This window comes from Lactuca virosa, chromosome 2, assembly GCF_052849685.1.
Source record: "Lactuca virosa cultivar CGN04683 chromosome 2, Lactuca_virosa_CGN04683_v6, whole genome shotgun sequence".
Lineage (NCBI taxonomy): Eukaryota > Viridiplantae > Streptophyta > Magnoliopsida > Asterales > Asteraceae > Lactuca > Lactuca virosa.
The window spans coordinates 87,373,303-87,393,566 of record NC_136427.1 but is presented as its reverse complement, the minus strand read 5'-3'; the positions used below and the strand labels follow the sequence as shown (position 1 = coordinate 87,393,566).

Genomic DNA, 20,264 nt, shown 5'->3' with positions numbered 1-20,264 from the left:
GAAAGATCTTGAATTTGATTTCGACCGGTTTGTTTGTGTACTGGGAAAACCGTAGGGTCGAACGTGTTTGCTTGGGGTCATAATCGAATTTAATTGTTTGTGCTATGTGGTTCGTATATGTGAACAAATTGGTTTTTTGAGTTGTTCGAATCGAGAAGCTTACTTTCGATTGTGTTGATTTTTACTTGGAGTCGAACACACATTCGACAATGCGTTCCTTGGAGTGGTTCGAGTTGTGCATTGAGATTTCGACTGATGTATGTTGAGTCCATTCGTTCGCATCCTAGTATCGAATTGGGGAAGATAAATACAACATTTCGATTTGAGTCCCTAATCTTTCAGCATATTGGCACTTTCTACCCAATTTCGAATTGGAGTAATTTTCTGTGAAGAATGACAATTTTTCATTTCGAATCCCCGAAGTTTCAGAATTTTGACAATTTCTGCCAAGTTCGTCTTGGGGGAAAAATTTTGTAAAGTGGGAAAATATTTCGAATGTAATACCTGAAGTTGATGCGAATTGATACTTTACGCCCAGTTTTGCATTTGGGGTAAAGTTTCGTATTTAAAGCTGATTTGGCACAACGAGTCCCTGCAGAATTTGCAAACTTGTCAGTTTATACCCAGTTTTCAAATTTCTTGCAACTCTCACCCAAAAGTCGAAATTTTCACAAAATTTGGAAAATTTTCTCGGCTTTTCGTGATTGTTGGCATACATCGAGGGGGAGTCTCGTCATGGTTATTCCTGAAGCGCTTCTCATCCTTTGTGGGTTTTATAATCATTTGTTGATTACAAAAAGAAGGAGAATGTAGAAATGGGTATTCGAAGCTTCTCGGGTATTCCTTTTCAAGGCAGATTTGAAGACCACTGTTACTTTGAGGGGGAGCTGATCTTGATCACGCGCAAACTCGTTTGGAAATTGAAGTCGGGACACCCAATCCTAACTTTGAGGGGGTGAATGTTAGGGTGCAAAGTTCTCCTTGGATGTGGCTTACCCTCTTGTGATGTGTAATAGGTTTAGCCCTTCCTATAAATAGGAAGTGAGCGGCTCCCATTTTAAGTAAGACCCATTTTGGAGAGATTAGACTAATGAGAGAATTATTGAAAGACTCACTTTGTAATAGTTTACTAGATCTAATGAGAGCTTAAACATATTTTATTTACTCTTGGTGTTCTTGATAATTGATTGATTCACTTGATCTTTACTATTCCGCACATGTCATCATAATCCGGGTCACTACAAAACTAAACATTAAGAGAGGGAGAAAGAGGATAACTTGGTTTAATGTAGACAAAACATCAAAAATGGTCCATGTGGTATGCATTTTTTCTGAGGTTTGGTCCAAACCTCGACTTTTTTGGGTTAGTGGTCTTTTTGAGCTTATTTTTATGTGGAAAAGGCCCCTCCCCAAATTACAAAAACTAAAATACCGTTAATATATTTATTTTTCATTTTTCTTTCTATTTTTTTTTAACTATTTTATAATTAATAAATGAATACAGAAAATTGCTCTGTGTGTGTGCGCAATAGACATAAGAACAAAATTAACATCACCCACCTCTATTGTTGTGTTCTTCACCTTACCCACAATTCTTTTTTGTTTTAATTAACCAGATTAGCCGATATCACATTTAAAAGTTCCACTTCTCATAAGCTCAAATAAATATACATATTCTATTGTTTTAATTTCTTCCCCAATCCAAATCTCATCAGATGAGATGAACTAACCAAATTCCTTATGGGGTTCTTCATAAAACCCATCAACCAATCACAAATCTAACCAAATTGTTAATTCTTCTTATTCTTCCTCTCCACAATCGACCTAATAAAATCGATATGCCAACAAAATATGAACAGTTTATCGATACAAAACTATGTTTAAAGTCGATCCATACAAAATTGCTCAAATCTAATAAGAAAAACACAAGCAAAATCAAAGATGGCATTTGGGTTTAAAGTCTCCCTACCAGAAGGCCTGAATCTCGATATCTCCAATATGATCTTCAATTTTCCTCATCTAACTCATTCCAGCAAACAAATCGTTCCCAATCACCCCCGAAAAGTTGTTATTCGATAAAAAAAATACTCTTCAAAAACCCAATTTTCCTCGCATCAAGCATCGATACTCCAAAATCGTTGTTCGAATGCTTGATATCTCAACCAAAATGTCCATGTCGATTGTCCCTGTTAAACCCATATTCTCAAGTTGTAACCCTAACACACTCAGATGATTTCCAGCAAGAATCATGGAGAGAGCGACAAATGTTTATAGAGACGAACCTTCATGATTTGTGGATCTCCGAGGTATACATGAGAAGAAACACACAAAAGGTGTGTGTAGCTCGCTTCTGCTCTAGTTTGCAGATTTTTGCTTCGTCTTATCCATGGCACAATTTGATGCAACGATTGAAAACCTAAAAACATGATTCACCCCATGTACAAACCAGTGTTCTCACCCCTATATTTTTTTTCGGCTGTTGGAGGTGGGAGTCGATCGATTGAATTCTAGAAGGCAAGAAGAGGGAGGGGCGTATGGTGGTCTGGGTTTTTAAGGGAAAAAATTTAAAGGGAAGTACAAATCAGCCTTGCTCAGAGAGAGAGAGAGATTTTATGTATTTATTTACTAATTATAAAATAGTTAAAAAAAGAAAGAAAAAAAATGAAAATTAAATATATTAATGGTATTTTAGTTTTTTTTTTTTTTTTTTTTTTTTTTTTTTTTCAATTTGGAGAACGAATATATTCCGCATACATAGGACCATTTCTACATTTTTGACTAAACACGCATAAAAAAAAAATACTAATGGGTACAGATCAAATTGGGAGGGGTTAGGTATGTTATTTTCTTTTCTCACACAGTCACAGCACAACAAGCTCTTCACTTTCTTCTCCTGGTCGTTGCCATTGTTCAAGGTCAACGTTCATCTACTACCCTCGCCGTTCTTCCGTCTCACGTCACCATTCGTACATCGCCTTACTCCATCTTCTCACGGTTCATCACTGCTGTTGCTGTCCTTCATTTCTCCATTCATCCATCTCAGGTAAGTTTATCGTTGTTTGTTTCCCGATAGTTAGTCATTGCTCATAAGTGACTTTGTTTTTAACTAACGGAAGCATAAAGTCGCATCCAAGATCGAAGACAGCCTTTTTTCAACAAACTTTGTATATTCTTTAAAGGTGTAAAGTTGATTTCTGCCATGGATTATGGCTATTAATTTACTTTTAGTGTACTTTTGGTTGGGCTCAAATATCTACATCCTGTGTTGCTTCCGCCTCCGATAGCGATCCAAACTAGTCCCTTGAAAAGATGAATCATTTTACCGCTATTGTTTATTTTAGAATTTATGTGACCTTTGTATACCAAATCATCCCCAAATGTGGGGTCTGTGTTTCTTGGAATGGAGTATTGATTTGGGGTTTGAGAAAGTATAAAATCTTGTTGAAATTAGCGACATTAATAGATGCAATATTATTCAGCTCTTTCAAATACTTCAACTTTAATTCTTTGGAAGCCTTAATGATTTTTCTTGGCAAAACGTACATCAATAGCTTCTTTCAAATATGTCAATGTATAATTGTTTATCTTTTTTCTTCACAGTTGTAGTCGACCACAAACACAGAGATCTCTTTCATGGACAATTTTGATAAATACAGACTTACGTTTGAAGACATAAGAAACGCCACCAACGACTTTGGTTCTGGCAATTTCATTGCTGAAGGTGGATTTGGGAAGGTCTATAAAGGAGAATTCATCGACTCTAAGGGTGTCACCATGGGTGCTGTAAAGCGTTTGGATCGTACAATAAATCAAGCAGATATCACATTTGGAACAGAGATCATGTTGCTTTCCAGTTTTAGACATGAAAACATCATCTCACTCATAGGATTTTGTGATGATGGGAAAGAAAAGATCATTGTATATGAATATGCATCTAACAAAAGCCTTGATTTTCATCTACATAAACCCAGCCTCACATGGATTCAACGTCTCAAGATATGTCTTGGGGCTACACGTGGCTTGCAGTACCTTCATGATCCCAAGGGGACACAACACAGAGTACTGCACCGTGATATTAAAAGTGCCAACATCTTGTTGGACAAAGATTGGAATGCCAAAATTGCTGATTTTGGCCTATCCAGACAAGGCCCTGCAAATCAACAACACACATTCCTTTTCTCTACTGCTAAAGGAACTCTTGGCTATTGTGATCCAGACTATATAGATAAGAACGAATTGACGAAAGAGTCAGATGTCTACTCTTTTGGCGTCGTATTGTTTGAAGTTTTGTGCTCAAGGCCTTGTGTTGATTTAAAATATAATGATGTGCGAAAAAACCTTGGGCTCTTGGTAACGTGTTATACAGAAAAAAATATAGATGATATTATTGATGTTAAGCTAAAGCAACAAATGGAACCGAATTCTTTTGATACATTTGTAAAACTGGCGTATCAATGTTTGGAAAAGGATCGGTCACATCGCCCGCCAATGGCTTTGGTTGCGAAAAGGCTGGCAACTGCTCTCAAACATCAAGTACATTGCTTTTTCCTCTCAATCCACTTTTTTTTTTTTTTTAACCAGTAACTTAACCTTTTTTTCATTATTAAAGAAAACTGAAATAGAAAGATTTCATTATAATCTTTCCATAGTTAATTTGTTACTGACAGTTTTAGTTTGAGACGTGAACTTTTATACTACACACATACAGTATATGAAAACACACATATATACATACATACATACTAGAGAACCAAGGGAACTCAATTAGAACTTTTGGATCAAATTAATCCCATAGTTGTGATTTGTAAGGGGTCAATTGTTTTGTAACTACCTGTAACGATTAAACTGCCCATGTAATCTTGTCCATTGACTGTTTACATTCAGGGCCGAGATTGGTTTCTCTTGTTCTCTCCAACATATGATCTGACTTATATAAATATATAGATATAGTTATATAAGCATGCATATATATACATATATACATATGTCCATGTGTGTGTGCTTCAAATTCATAGGTATATATTAATTGTACTCTAGATTGAACACAAAGTGATTGTTGGCATAGAAATTATCGTTGTAATTTATAAGAAATTTCAAAATCGTCATTGTGGTCTAGTAGAATGTATGGAGATTATTCCTAAGAAAATCTTACAACACATATAGTCTCTAAAAGTAGAATTTTGCAGGGTTTATGCATTCATGCAAAATGATGATTCTAAATCTATTTTTCTCAGGAGGATTTCGAGGCTAAAGGTCAAAAAGCAAAGAGGAGAAACGTAGTTTTACGTAACATACTGTTAAAAGAATTGGATAATCCTCTTTTGGATTTTCAAAAAATCTGTCCACCAGGAGGAAGAGATTCGCTTATTCTGTACACAACAACAGGGGACAACACCAACCAACAATCGTTCAAAGATTGCTTGCGCATTCGATTTTTACTCAAAGATTTTAATGTTTTATACCAAGAAAGAGATGTATCGATCCACTGGGATTACAAAGAAGAACTATGGCGGATTTTGGGCACAAAAGTCGCACTTCCAAGGCTGTTTATAAAAGGTAGATACATTGGAGGAGCAGAAGAAGTTTTACAGTTGCATGATCAAGGGAAGTTCCAGCCACTCCTAGATGGAATACCACAAGTTATATCTGAAGGGGGATGAACCACACAGCAGCAAGAAGTTGGATTCTAGTAGGAGAGGGTTGCAAAACCTGGAATACGCATGCAACACCAGAAATAGAGAAAGTTAAAATGACAGTTTTACCCTCATGTGAGGAGGGTTAACGAATTCATGTAATTATTATTAGGGGCAAGGGACCGGACCTATTACAATGGTTTGGATTAGGGACCAAGAGTGCAACAAACAAATCTCATGGACTAAAGGTGTTATAATCAACAAACCATAAGGACCAGGCATGTGATTTACTCTTACAATAGCAAACTAGACATTAAGAATTTCTTAAGATTGACGGACTTAAAACCGTATAAGGTTAAAAACGTAAAGATATTGAGATAGAATGGTTATAAAACATCTTGTATCAGATAAGTTTCTGTTTGAAATTATTCCCGAGAGAAATTAGTGCCATGATATATTTGGAAATAGCAACCAACTTTCAGATATAAACAAGTACATAATGTAAAAGACATGGGAACTCCTAAAAATTACATTAGTGATGGTGCTACTAACACTTTGATAGACAAAACTTGAACGAAAGTCGAGTAAAACACTTGTTGTCTATTGGTTCCTATTTTTAAACAAAATAACCTATTGTAAGTCTTCATCTAACACTGTTTAGTTTTGACCTAATTAGCTAGCGACCAGTTACATCTTAGGACGTGAGATATGCTTCATAAAATAGTCATGTTTTTTTTTGACCAAAATCTTACATGTATAATGAGCTGTGAAAATTACTTTAAAAAGGATGTTGGTGTAATTTGTCTTCGGATGATGGGCACATAATATTATACCCGATTCCAAGTTTAATACGCCCATCAACTAACATCTACAATCCAAAGTTTATGGACATTCAAGGGTGTGAAATAAGCACAGATGCCTCAGTGGATTGCTCTAATCTCTTGCAAATAAGCTGAGATATTGATAACTTGCATTCTTCTTTGCGAAGAAAGATTCTTTCTACCACCACTTGGTTAAAAACGTAGGTTTCTTTTTCTCTTTTCTACAAAACAAGACTTGTGAAGTTCATAATTAAACCATTATCATCAACTTTTTCACTCTAGACATTCCACTTATGCCTTAAGTAAACAATTCCTTAATTCCCCCAAATCTTATCTATTATCTATCATGTTCAATTATAGCAACATACTCTTAACTTTAATACAAATTACCATTTAACGCACATTTGATCTTCTTATATATATTTTCATATTATTTTATCCCACATAACACCAAATTAAGAACATCATTTAGTTCTTTCGAGTACCTCCAAGTAAATCTTCTTATCTAATAAGTTAATCTTAAAGACACCATAGATACCCTATCTACTTGGGATTTCAGTTGTTAAAAGTTAAGAGGGAGTATGAAGAACACAATATTTTTAAGAGGTTTTGTGAAGAAATAAGAAGTATAAGAGAGCGAAAGTATTATCAATGGAATTCAGAGCAACGAATCAGTCATAAATTATCGAATAAGTGAGGATTTTTGTCATTCTCCCTCACATTTTTTTTACATAACAATGGATTTACTTCATGTAAGAGATATGTAAGAGATCTTGAATTGATATTTTCAAACAAAAAAAATGTTTTTAAGCTAACATCAGGTAAAATGCAACATGCAACATGGTACAAAACCCAACTTGTAGTAAAAAAACCTTCTAATATGGCGACCATCATAGACCATGTTCACGCACAAACCACCAGGCTTCGTCGATTCCACCAAACTTTATCATGTTTTTGTTGAGTTTTTTAAAAAAAAAACGGTTTCTAAAATCGCTAAAAACAACAGAAGCTTTATAATCTGAATAAACTTAAAACCATTTTAACCCAACAAGGATCCTTTTGCATACATATAAAGATTAAACCAAACATAGAACGAAAAGAATAACAACATGTGTAGACTTTGATTCTTCAAGGAGAGGCTTGGAAGTTGACAAAGATTGCAAGAGAGACCCAATGTAGAGCTCGTATATATGTATCCACCAAGCGAGTGTTACCACCAAAGATCCTAGTCTTCTCTTGTATTAAGTACTTCTTAAGCCATTAAGAACTAATACCAAATTAACTTTAAGGAGAAACACTTATAAAGACTTAAACTCTAAACTACACGATGCAAAAGAGAAGAATAATATAGAGCATATAGCTCTTGACTTTTAGAGAGAAAAATAATAAGAAAAAGAAGCTACCCATTAACTTGCCATTCATCTCTTTATATATTTGCACATGTGAAGTAAGGGACATACTTCCATTTAAAGTCAAAGCATAGAAATGTAAGGAAGGATGGGTGTGTACGACATTTCCATCTCATGATCATGAACTCGACGTAAAAAAACCTTCTTATATGGTGACCATCATAAGACCATGTTCATGCACAAACCACAATGCTTCGTCGATTCCACCAAACATTATCATTTTTTTTGTAGGGTTTTATTAAAAAACATTTTTCTAAAATAACTAAAAACAACAACAAAATCATTATAATCCGAATAAACTTAAAACCATTTTAACCCAACAAAGATCCTTTTGCATTTATAGAGAGATTAAACCAAACATAGAATGACAAAAATAAAAACCTGTGTAGACTTTGATTCTTCAAGGAGAGGCTTGGAAGTTAATAAAGATTACAAGAGAGACCCAAAGTAGAGTGTAACAACTGGTAAAAAATGGCCAGAGCTCGGTGGTCAAACCACGCGAACCGCTATGTATTAAAGACAAATCGTGGTCGATTTTATGTTTATAATGTATATTAAAGATAGAGATTTTCTAATATGTGCCCGGTGAATCTAGATCATCAGGGGAATGGTATCGATAAGCAACGTAACACTCGATCGTATGTAGTCCTGCCGAACCTGAGAAAATAGAATAACGGCAGGCGCTCACTGGGCGCTTAACGTGGGAGAACACTCCGATGCTTAAGTCAGATGCAAGATATGGGTGATCGTTATCGAATTATAAGTGAAATGTGATTGCCAGAGCATACCTATTCGTGTCAGAGTTGGTATCCTTTTATACTTCGTTCGTATGGGGAAATGGAGATGAGGACAAACCGAACATGTCCCTGTCTCATCGTCATTAATGCGCCCAATGCCGAAGGTACAAAAATTGTAACGTCCCAAAAATTAAGACTAAAAATTTCGATTTTTAAATTAATAAAACCAATATCCAAAACAACATCATAGAAACCATGGTGAATCAAAGTGTATCAATAACATCCAAAAACATCATAGTAATATAAAAGGCAGAACGATGTGGTGTGTGCACTACAATCATCCCGAACTCTTCCCCTTCGAACCAGAAATACCTGAAACACAAACTGAAAACCGTAAGCACAAAGCTTAGTGAGTTCCCCAAAATACCACATACCACACATATAAAACATACAATGTCCCCCCCCCCCCCCCCGCGTCATCTGGCCCTACGCAACATTGGGCCTTCCCGACATCGAGCCCCCGCTCGGTAAACATATTTGCCAGTCATCAGGCCCCGCCTGGCATCGGACCCCGCCCGGTATACATATAACATATAAACACATGCATATAAATCACAAAGATAAATAACATACAATACAATCATCAGGCCCCGCCCAGCATCGGGCCCCGCCGGGTAATCATATAAACACATAACACATGCAGGAGTCACGCAAACAACTAGCATCCTAAAAATAAAAATTATGAGCCGACATTGGTGCCTTCGACCCGTTAAACATAGTGAGGAAACTCACCTCAAACTGCAGAATCTATCAGATAAGAATCTCAGTCTGCTGGTCCGGAAAATCCTCGCGCTACTTGACCAATCTCCAGGGTAAAAGACCATTTTACCATTTTTCTTTCTGGACCCAATACTAAGGCCCAACCCATTTTCTCAAAAGGCCCAATTTCCTAAATGGCATTACAAGGCCCAATAAGGCCCAACTTCCAAATTGGGCCCAAAAATCATCATGGACCTAAACTCAAGAAAGTCCATAGTCTATCCATGACCCAAAGTCAGAAGTCTAATGGCCCAATAAGGCCCAAATCCTAAAATCCCAAAATATGGCCCAAACCGATGAAGTTAAACCGAAGGTCAATCTACTGAGTACGCGGGGCATACTCAGCTTATACGTTGAGCGTACTCATTCTGGGGCCAGTACGCGCAACGTACCAGTTGGGTACACCCAACATACTCCCCAAATTACTAACCCAACTCATTAAGCACTTAATTGGTTAAGCAAACATGTTAAAATCTCAGATCTGATTCTAAATGGCGACTTAATACGTAAACTTGACAACTTTACACCCATGCATGACTTAATGGGGCCCAACACTCAAAAAGAAGCTTAATAAGACTCTTAACACTTTCATGGACCAATATCTTACATAAAGTTTGCATTTTTATGGACAAGGGACCTTAATGGAGCTAAGATCTAATATTCATGGCTTCTGGAGTTGACCATAAACTCATCTTTAGCTCAAAAGACTCACAAATGCATAAATAACACCCTAAGTTGGATCTGACACATAGAATCATCAAGATGGGAGCTTTTTACCTCAAATGACTTGCTAAGGTGAAGATAACTCTGGGTCTACAAGCACAAGCTACTCCCAAGCAACCTCCAAGTGTTCCTCTTCTTCTTCTTCACCACAAAACACCAACAAACACACTTTCATGCTCAAAACTCACGAAAAGCACTTAAGGTTTCGATATTAGGGCATAGGGTGATGGAGGCTGATCAATAGAATGTCCAAGAGGAAGATAAGTTGCTTATATAGGGTACAAACCCTAAAAATTAGGGTTTGCCCAACATACGTGGGTGAACCCGCGATCATTCGGAGAGCTAGTACGCTAAGCATACTTATAAGTACACCCCGCGTACTAGCTAGGGACAAAAATGTAATGAATTAAGCATTAAGGGTTAAAAAGAAACATACCGGAGCTCGAATGTTACAAAAATAGTACTTATGAACTACCAGGGGTCTTCTCATTCTCGTTATCTAAGCTGCATCGAACCGTTGGTCCATGATAGGTTGTTTATGTGTTGTTCCCTAAGTATCTTTGACTTGACAATCGTGAATGCTGGTTCATGACGTCTCTCGCAAGTGAAGTGGCCCGACTTTGTCTTCCATGGTTCGGCATCCCATGATATGCTTGTTCGGACCGTATATTAATGGTTCGGATTCGGCTCGACTGAATCACTTGTGTTCAGAGGTGACATAACTCATTAAGTCCCCTAAGTTCGAGCTATTTTTAATAATTCGAACTTACTTTATGTTTATCAACCTCGACTTCTATTAGCTATACTTGACTGTCAAATTAATCACCAAATTCGACCGTTCTGCCTCCCTATGGCTCATCATTGCCTATCGTGTTGGAAGAAGGAGCATATGCCTTCGGATGAGGCGTTCAAGTTGTTTTTCTTCAACTGCCTCTTCGATTTTAACTACCATCTTCTTACTTTCTTCTGGATTCCTCCTTCTTTGATTTCTTCCTTCATCCTTTTATCATGGAAAAAGATAATCATCCCATCCACACAACTTTCTCTACTTTGACTCAAGGGTTATTGGATGAAATTATCAAGTCTTTCTACATCGATCCCCAATTCCAAATAGCATTCCTTCCGTGGATCAGCCTATCACAATATCTCCAGAAGGCTATGTCAGTGTTTACATTGTGTTCTTCACGTCTGGGCTTCACCTTCCTGCCTTTGAGTTCTTAAATTCGATCATCGGGTATTATAAACTCCATATTGCCCAGACTACCCCAATGGTTTCAATAAAATCATGTGTTTCATTTTGCTGAATAAAGCCATAAATATGGTTCTATCTTTATTAGTGTTTCGTCATTTTTACGTGACTATGGCGAGAGATGATTGGGTTTCTTTTTCTTTGCGTCCTGGAGCTATTGAGATATGTGACGGGTTGCCTACCTCTATCAAGAAGTAGAAAACCGAATTCTTCTTTGTATATGCATCATCCTCCGGGGTATCTGAAACATCCCAAAAATACAGTCCAAAAATTTTGTTCTTAATTTATTAATAAAACCATGTATAACATCATCAATTAAATATCATAAACATGTGTCTCAAAAACATCTTATAAACTGTCAAAATATCATAATGTCATCTCAAATATCAGAGTAAAATATCCCAGGCTATAGACTGTGGTGTGTGCCATGCAATCATCCCGAGCCCTTCCCTTTGCTAGAAGAAGTACCTGAAACAAAAACAGAAAACCGTAAACACGAAGCTTAGTGAGCTCCCCCAAACTACCACATACCATACACATAACATATAACAAATAACATAACTTTGGGACTAGTCCCAACTGCATCTGGACGAATCCGACATCGGCTTAACCGACATCAGACAGTTGTTCGACATCCGGCTCACCCCGACATAAGACCATGTCTGGCATCGGGCCCCGCCCGACATCAGGCTTGCCCCGGCATCGGGCTTACCCCGACATACACACTGCATAACATATATTATAAACATATAATACAAACACATAACATACATCGGGCTAACCCCGGCATCGAATCTACGCCTGCAACACATAACACATATCATATAAACTAGCATACATCGGGCTCACCCCGACATCGGACCTAGGCCCGGAACACATAACATATAACATGCATGAATCACAAAGACATCAAGCATACATAACTACTTCTCGGGACCGCCCCAACATCGGACCGAAGTCCGGAACACATGTTCTACATCGGGCTAGCCCCGACATCGGACCGAAGTCTGGCACATACTAACATACATAAACGGGCCGACCTTGGTTCCTTCGACCCGTTCCTGCTGAAGGAAGACTCACCTCTCAATCTGACTGCTGAAAACTCGTGCGAGGGTGTCTCTAACAGCTGCTCCAACGACTCCCCGGCTATCATGACCAAAATAAACACTTAGTTAAAAACTAAGAATCCTTCTAAGGGTAAAATGACTATTTTACCCCCTTGATCTAAATTGGACCATGACCCAGGCCCAATCCCTTCTAGTCTTTCCAAACTGACTAAGGCCCATAAAAGCCTTCTAATGGCCTAATTTTCTAAATTGGGCCCAACTCCTCAAATGGGCTTTCCAACCAAGCCCAAACGTGTCCTTGGTCCAATAACTAACTCCTGGTGGCCCATTTCGGCCAAACATCTGCTAAGCCCAAAGATTGGCCCAAACCGGGGCCTAATAACGTAAAGCCCAAAAAATTTGAGAGTACGCTGAGCGTACTCTTCTATACGCTGCACGTACAACTTGCATGGCATGTTCGCTGCTCGTACTGGCGTGTACGCCTAACATACTACTTTGTTAAGCCATTTTCTTCAAAACCTCTTAACCCCTTAAGACACTATGTCTAAACTACAGACCTGAGTCCAATAATCCTTCTTAACCCATAAAGTCGATCACTTGGTGGCTTGCAACCCACAAAATGAGGTCAAACTTGGAAAAATAGCAACTAACTTCATGGAAATGGCTAGATCTCATGCATGGTTACAAATGGGCCTTAAAGATTGAAACTTTACTGCTTAAGGGACACTTTTAGCTCTGAGGGTGGCAACCCTAAGCTTACAAACGAAGTTGCATCATAAAAATCCAATCTTTGGACCTAAAAAGGTCCAAAGCTCCATAAACCTAGATCTAAGCTTTTCTGAAGAAAGTTGGAAGCTTTATACCTCCTTTGAGTGCCAAAAGATGAGATAATCCCAGATCCTTGAGCTCAAGATACTCAAGTTCTTCTTCTCCAACTTCTCTTCTCTTCTTCCAAGCTCTTCTTCACCAAACTAAGCTTCAAAAGGCCAAACACACACAAGAATGGAGTGAGAGAGAGGATATTTAGGGTTTTGGAGGGTGAGGGGCTGGTAAGGAGGCCAGGGTTGAGCTATAATGAGGTATTTATATGACTTAAACCCTACAAATTAGGGTTTTGGAATCTGCTCTCATACGCTGCGCGTACTCCTTGGTACGCTGCGCGTACGTGCATGCATCCCCCGAATCCAATGCGCCTCTACACCCCGCGTACACCAAGGCTACGCCCAGTGTACGACTTATGGGCGGCCCAAGTTCTCGGCCTATTTGCTAAAGTCCACTCCTTTAATCCTTCTATCTACATTTAACCCAACAAATAAATTAAGAAATATTTAATAAAATAATACCTCAATGACGGTCGTTACAATTCACCCCCACTTGAATCAGACTTCATCCTCGAAGTCCGCTGCATCCGGAAACAACTCCGGGTAGTACTCGCTCATCTCCTCCTCGGGCTCCCAGGTCCACTCTGAGCCCTTGCGGTGCTGCCACTGCACCTTCACCAGCTCCACTATCTTGTTCCTCAGCTCCTTCGTCTTCCTGTCGAGAATAGCCACTGGTCTCTCGATGTAGTTTAGGCTATCATCAACCTGAATGTCCTCTAAAGGCACAACTACTGACTCATCCACTAAGCACATCCGTAGCTGAGAAACATGGAAAGTGTTGTGGATCTGGCTAAGATCTGCTGGAAGATCCAATTGGTACGCCACCTTGCCCACCCGGGCTATGACCCTAAAAGGAACGATATACCTAGGGCCCAACTTGCCCCGCTTTAGGAACCGGATGACACCTTTCCAAGCTAACACCTTCAGGAGGACCATGTCGCCCACCTGAAACTCCAAATCTGAACGCCGCTTATCGGCGTAGCTCTTCTGCCGACTATGAGCAGTCTGGAGCCTGCTCCGGACCTGCTGGATCCGCTCTGTGGTCTTGAGTACCACCTCCGTACTCCCCATGACCCTCTAACTGACCTCACCCCAACAGATTGCGGTCCTACACTTACTCCCGTAGAGCATCTCGAAGGGAGGTCGTTTTATGCTGGCGTGGTAATTGTTGTTATACGAAAATTCCGCTAACGGAAGATACGTATTCTAATTGCCACCGAAATCCAAGACACATGCACGAAGCATGTCCTCGAGAGTCTGAATCGTCCTCTCGCTCTGTCTGTTGGTCTGAGGGTGGAAAGTGGTGCTGAAGTGGAGACGAGTACCCATCTCGTCGTGAAACCGCTTCCAAAATATGGAAGTAAAATGGACATCTCGGACTGACACCACTGAGACAGGCACTCCATGACGTGCCACTACCTCTCGCACATAAATCTCGGCCAGCTTCTCGGCCGATATGCTCTCCTGGATCGGGATGAATTGAGCGCTCTTGGTCAACTGATCCACGATGACCCATATCGAATCGACCCCCCGTGCGGTCCTGGGAAGCTTAGTGATAAAATCCATGGTAATATCCTCCCACTTCCACATGGTAATGTCTAACGGCTACATCTTGCTGTGAGGCCTCTGGTGCTCTGTCTTGACCTTCCTGCAGGTCAGGCATCTCTCCACGTACCAGGCTACGTCCCGCTTCATGAAGGGCCACCAGTAATCGGGTCGAAGATCTATGTACATCTTCGTCGCCCCGGGATGGATGGAGAACCTGGACTTGTGGCCCTCATCCATCAATATCTGCCATACTCTTCCCCAGTACGGTACCCAAACCCTCCCATGCAGGGTCAACAATCAACGGCTGTCGTAATCAAAGGAGGCTACCTAGCCTATGATTCGCTTGCACTTACGACGCTCCTCCTTCAGGCCCTCGACCTACGCCTCTCGGATCTGCTCCAGCAATGGAGTAATCACTGTCATCCTCAATCAAATGTCTCAGATCGGGGCCTCTACAGCCTTGCGGCACAGGGCGTCAGCCACTATGTTGGCCTTGCCCGGGTGGTAAAGGATCTCACAATCGTAGTCCTTCACCACATCTAACCACCGACGCTACCTCATGTTCAGATTCGGCTGATCCATGAGGTACCTCAAACTATTATGGTCCGTGTAAATGGTACAACAGACCCCGTAGAGGTAATGCCGCCAAATCGTGAGGGCGAACACCACAGCCCCTAGCTCTAAATCGTGCGTCAGATAGTTAGCCTCGTGACGCTTCAACTGCCTCGAAGCATAAGCTATCACATGACCTCGCTGCATCAAAACTGCTCCCATGCCTGTGATCGAGGCATCATAGTAAACTACGAAATCATCTACACCCTCTGGCAGAGTGAGAATCGGAGCCTCGCACAACCGCTGTCTGAGCGTCTCAAAGGTTTTCTGTTGCTCAGGTCCCCAACGAAAAACCACTGAATTCTTTGTCAATCGGGTCAACAGAACTGCAATCTTGGAGAAGTCCTGAATAAAGCTCCTGTAATACCCTGCCAGACCCAGGAAACTCCAAATCTCAGTTGGAGACCTCGGAATCTCCCACTGCATCACGACCTCTATCTTGGTCGGATCGACCAGAATACCCTTCTGGTTGACAAGATGCCCAAGGAACTGCACCTCGCGCAACCAGAATTCACACTTGGAGAACTTCACAAATAGTCTCTCTCTCCTCAGTGTCTCCAGTACCTCCCTCAGGTGCTCCTCATGCTGCTCCTGAGTCTTGGAGTAAACCAAGATGTCATCAATGAAGACTATTACAGACTGATCCAACATCGGTCTGCACACGCGGTTTATGAGGTCCATGAACGCGGTAGGAGCATTGGTGAGCCCAAACGGCATCACCACAAACTCATAATGACCATAGCGAGTTCTAAAAGCTGTCTTCTGCACATCATCATCCCTGAATCGCATCTGGTGATACCCTGACCGTAGATCAATCTTGGAGAACCAAGATGCCCCCTTAAGCTAATCAAACAAATCATCTATCCTCAGAAGTGGGTAACGGTTCTTCACCGTTACCTTGTTCAGCTCCCGGTAGTCTATGCACATGAGATGTGGCCCGTCTTTCTTCTTCACAAACAGGATCGGGGATCCCCATGGTGAACTGCTCGGCCTGATAAAACCTTTGTCTAGCAGCTCTTGCAGCTGCGTAGACAGCTCCTGTATCTCGTGAGGAGCCAACTGATATGGTGCCTTGGCTATCGGAGCCGCACCAGGGACTAGGTCAATCCTAAACTCAACCTGTCTCTCCAGAGGTATCCCAGGTAAATCCTCTGGGAATACGTCCAGGTACTCTCGCACTACCACTACATCATCAACTGTCGCCTTACCCTTATCCCAGGTATCTATAGCATAGGCGACGTATCCTGTGCAACCCTGCTGAAAGTGGAGCCTCGCCCTCGCTACTGAAAAAAACACTGGCCCCTGTTGTGGTTTCTCACCCTGGATCACTAACCCTACCCTACTAGGACTGCGAACCCTCAGTAGCTGCTGCTCACAATCAATCATTGCCCCATTGGGGCTCAACCAATGCATACCCACTATAACGTTATTCCCACGCAGGGGAATAGGAACCAGATCTATTGAAAACTGCTGATCGAATAACTGTAGCGTGCATCCTCTGTGAACCCTCGTAACCCTAACGGTCCTATCATCTGCTATCTCCACATCCAGTGGGAAATCCAGCTCCCTCGGAGCTCCTACAAATCGCTTGCTGAGCGCAAGCGTCACAAAAGATCGGGTGGCACCCGAATTAAACAGTACCAAAGCTGATATACGGTTCACTAGGAACGATCCTACAACAAAACATGCAAACATAAGTAACAAACAATATCAATAAAGAGATCAGAGAAAGATACATACCCTTCACCACGTCAGGAGCTGCTCGTGCCTCCTCTGCAGTAAGCTGAAAAGCCCTGCTCTACGCCGTAGGCGCCTCAGTCTGGCCCTGACGGCCATCTGTAATCCTCAATGTGGCAGGAGAAGGTGCTGCCACCTTCCCTGCTGCTGCTAAACTAGGGCACTAGGACCGATTGTTTCCCCTCTGATTGCACTGAAAGCAAATCAAATCTGATGTTGTCGTGGTGGTGGTAGTGGCTGTGGAATCTCGGCTCATAGGACCAGTTCGGCCGCACTTGTAGCAGCCCGAACTCCCCGCCTTGCATGTTCCCTCGTGCATCCTATCGCATTTTCCACAACGGCCATGGCTCTGCTGGCTCCGAGATCTGTGATCTGATACCTTGGGCTTCTTGCCCGAACTTCCTGAATGACCCCCCTCTGGTTTCCTCTTCCTCTCCATCTCTAAATCCAACTCCCTCTCTCGAGCCCTAACAATCATGTCCTCCAGCGTCTTGCAGCTGGAGCGGCTCACAAATTGGCAGATATCACTCCGCAACATCTCATGATACCGGGCCTTTTTCATCTCCTCGTCCGCCACATACTGAGGAATGAGAAGGGCCCTCTCCCTAAACTTGGCGGTGATCTCCGCCACTGTGTCTGTCGTCTGCTCAAGATCCTGAAACTCTCTGGCAAGCTGCTGCACCTCTATCATGGGTGCAAACTCGGCCCTGAACCGGGTCGTAAAGTCACTCCATGTCATGGAATGAAGAGCTGGATCATCACCCATGGCATGTCCGACCTCCTCCCACCAATCACGTGCCCTTTCCTTCAGAAGACACGACGCAAATCTAACCTTGTCCCCCTCAGGACATCTGCTGGTGCAAAATGCGTTGGCGACATCTGCCAACCATCTAGTACTCGCGATGGGGTCCTGAGCCCCATGGAAGTCGGGAGCTCCACATGCTCTGAACTCCCTGAAAGTCAGTGTGTGCGACCCCATCATGGCCGCTACCTCAGTGCGGAAATCACTCAATTTCTTGTCCAAAAGCTCAAGAATTCCCTCCTTGATCATGCCAAAGATCAGAGGAGTCTGGTCCAGGATAATGCGCATGATCTCGGAGGAGATAAACTCCCTAGTCTGGTCGTCTAGTTGTACGGCTCCTGAGCCTGAGCCTGATCCCTCACCGGCGCCTGAACTGCCGTCTGGTCTGTTGCGTAAAATCGCCATTCTGAAAGAAAACACATCACAACAACATCAGAATACTAATCAATTCTCGAGGTATCACATACACTTCAAGTTCCTTGGATTCATCTCAGCCTTCCTTGATTCGAGTACGGATCCTCTGCTTTCAGTAGTACGGGCCCATACTACCTTCCACATCTATCCGTACTTTCCTCAAGAACTACCTCGACTTCACCAAGTCCCTTCTACTACTAATGCTTCACACGCTACTCTCATCCTAGGCTTGCCCTAGGGTAATCACCATCCAACTCTCCGCCATCAGCTGCATAAGAAGTCCCTGCTATCTTTCCCTAACTAGCTCGCGAATACTATTACATATTACTAAGACTAGATAATTTTTCGAATGAGAGATCCTACCCTACAACCGTTGGACTCAAACAAGAGCTGCGAAATAGAGCTAGACCTAACCTTCTGAAATTATTTAGTCCTCGCAATATGTAACTTAAGATATTCGTTTACTAGTTAGTAAAAGATAACTAAAACTCCTAAAAGCACAAAGCAAGCAGCATTCGAGCATTAAGTACACATAATCAAGCATATTCTAATCAGGCCATCATACTGGCTAATTTGTACTAGCATGCAATTCATAAAGCCGATACACATATAACAGGCACATAAGGCATCCTCCCTAGATCCTTAGTCCTAGTCTAGCATGCAGTTTTCACAAAATTGATAAACATATAATAACATAAACTTGTATGGGTAATTTGGGAGTACTAACTTGAGCTTGGCTGATTGCATGCACCACACTCTTTTTCTCTTTTTCAAAATCCTTTTCTTTTTGCTTTTTCTAAAAATTCCTTTCTTTTCTCAAAATTCCTTTTATAAAAATGATTTTTCTTTTGAAATTTCTATACAAATTCCTTAGTGTGAGTTCAGACACACCCGAAAGTGTGCCTGAATCCCTCAAACCAAGGCTCTGATACCAACTTGAAACATCCCAAAAATACAGTCCAAAAATTTCATTTTTAGTTTATTAATAAAACCATGAATAACATCATCAATTAAATATCATAAACATGTGTCTAAAAAACATCTCATAAACTGTCAAAATATCATAATGTCATCTCAAATATCAGAGTAAAATATCCTAGGCTATAGACTGTGGTGTGTGCCATGCGATCATCCCGAGCCTTTCCCATTACTAGCAGAAGTACCTGAAACAAAAACTGAAAACCGTAAGAACGAAGCTTAGTGAGCTCCCCCTAACTACCACATACCATACACATAACATATAACAAATAACATAACTTTGGGACTACTCCCAACTGCATCGGGACGAACCCGACATCGGCTTACCCGGCATCGGACTCCTGTCCGGCATCGGGCTCACCCCGATATCAGACCACGTTTGGCATCGGGTCCCGCCCGACATCGGGCTTACCTCGGCATACACACTGCATAACATATATCATAAACATATAATACAAACACATAACATACATCGGACTAACCCCGGCATTGGACCTACGCCCGGAACACATAACACATATCATATAAACTAGCATACATCGGGCTTACCCCGACATCGGACCTAGGCCCGGAACACATAACATATAACATGCATGAATCACAAAGACATCAAGCATACATAAGTACTTCTCGGGACCGCCCCAACATCGGATCGAAGCCCGGAACACATGCTCTACATCGGGCTAGCCCTGGCATCAGACCGAAGTACGGCACATACTAACATACATAAACGTGTCGGCCTTGGTGCCTTCGACCCTTTCCTACTGAAGGAAGACTCACCTTTCAATCTGACTGCTGAAAACTCGTGCGAGGGTATCTCTGACAGCTGCTCCA

At 41.3% G+C, this 20,264-nt stretch overlaps 1 protein-coding gene across 1 annotated transcript; it reads left to right on the top strand.

Moving 5' to 3' along the window:
* Positions 1-2,804: 2,804 nt before the first annotated feature.
* On the top strand, positions 2,805-5,914 carry LOC145159263 (receptor-like protein kinase HERK 1). The gene is made up of 3 exons (XM_079078202.1): positions 2,805-3,043; positions 3,601-4,533; positions 5,235-5,914. Exons 2-3 carry the CDS (start codon positions 3,634-3,636, stop codon positions 5,658-5,660), a joined length of 1,326 nt encoding a protein of 441 aa, XP_078934328.1. The 5' UTR covers positions 2,805-3,043; positions 3,601-3,633; the 3' UTR covers positions 5,661-5,914.
* The last annotated feature ends 14,350 nt before the right edge of the window (positions 5,915-20,264 follow it).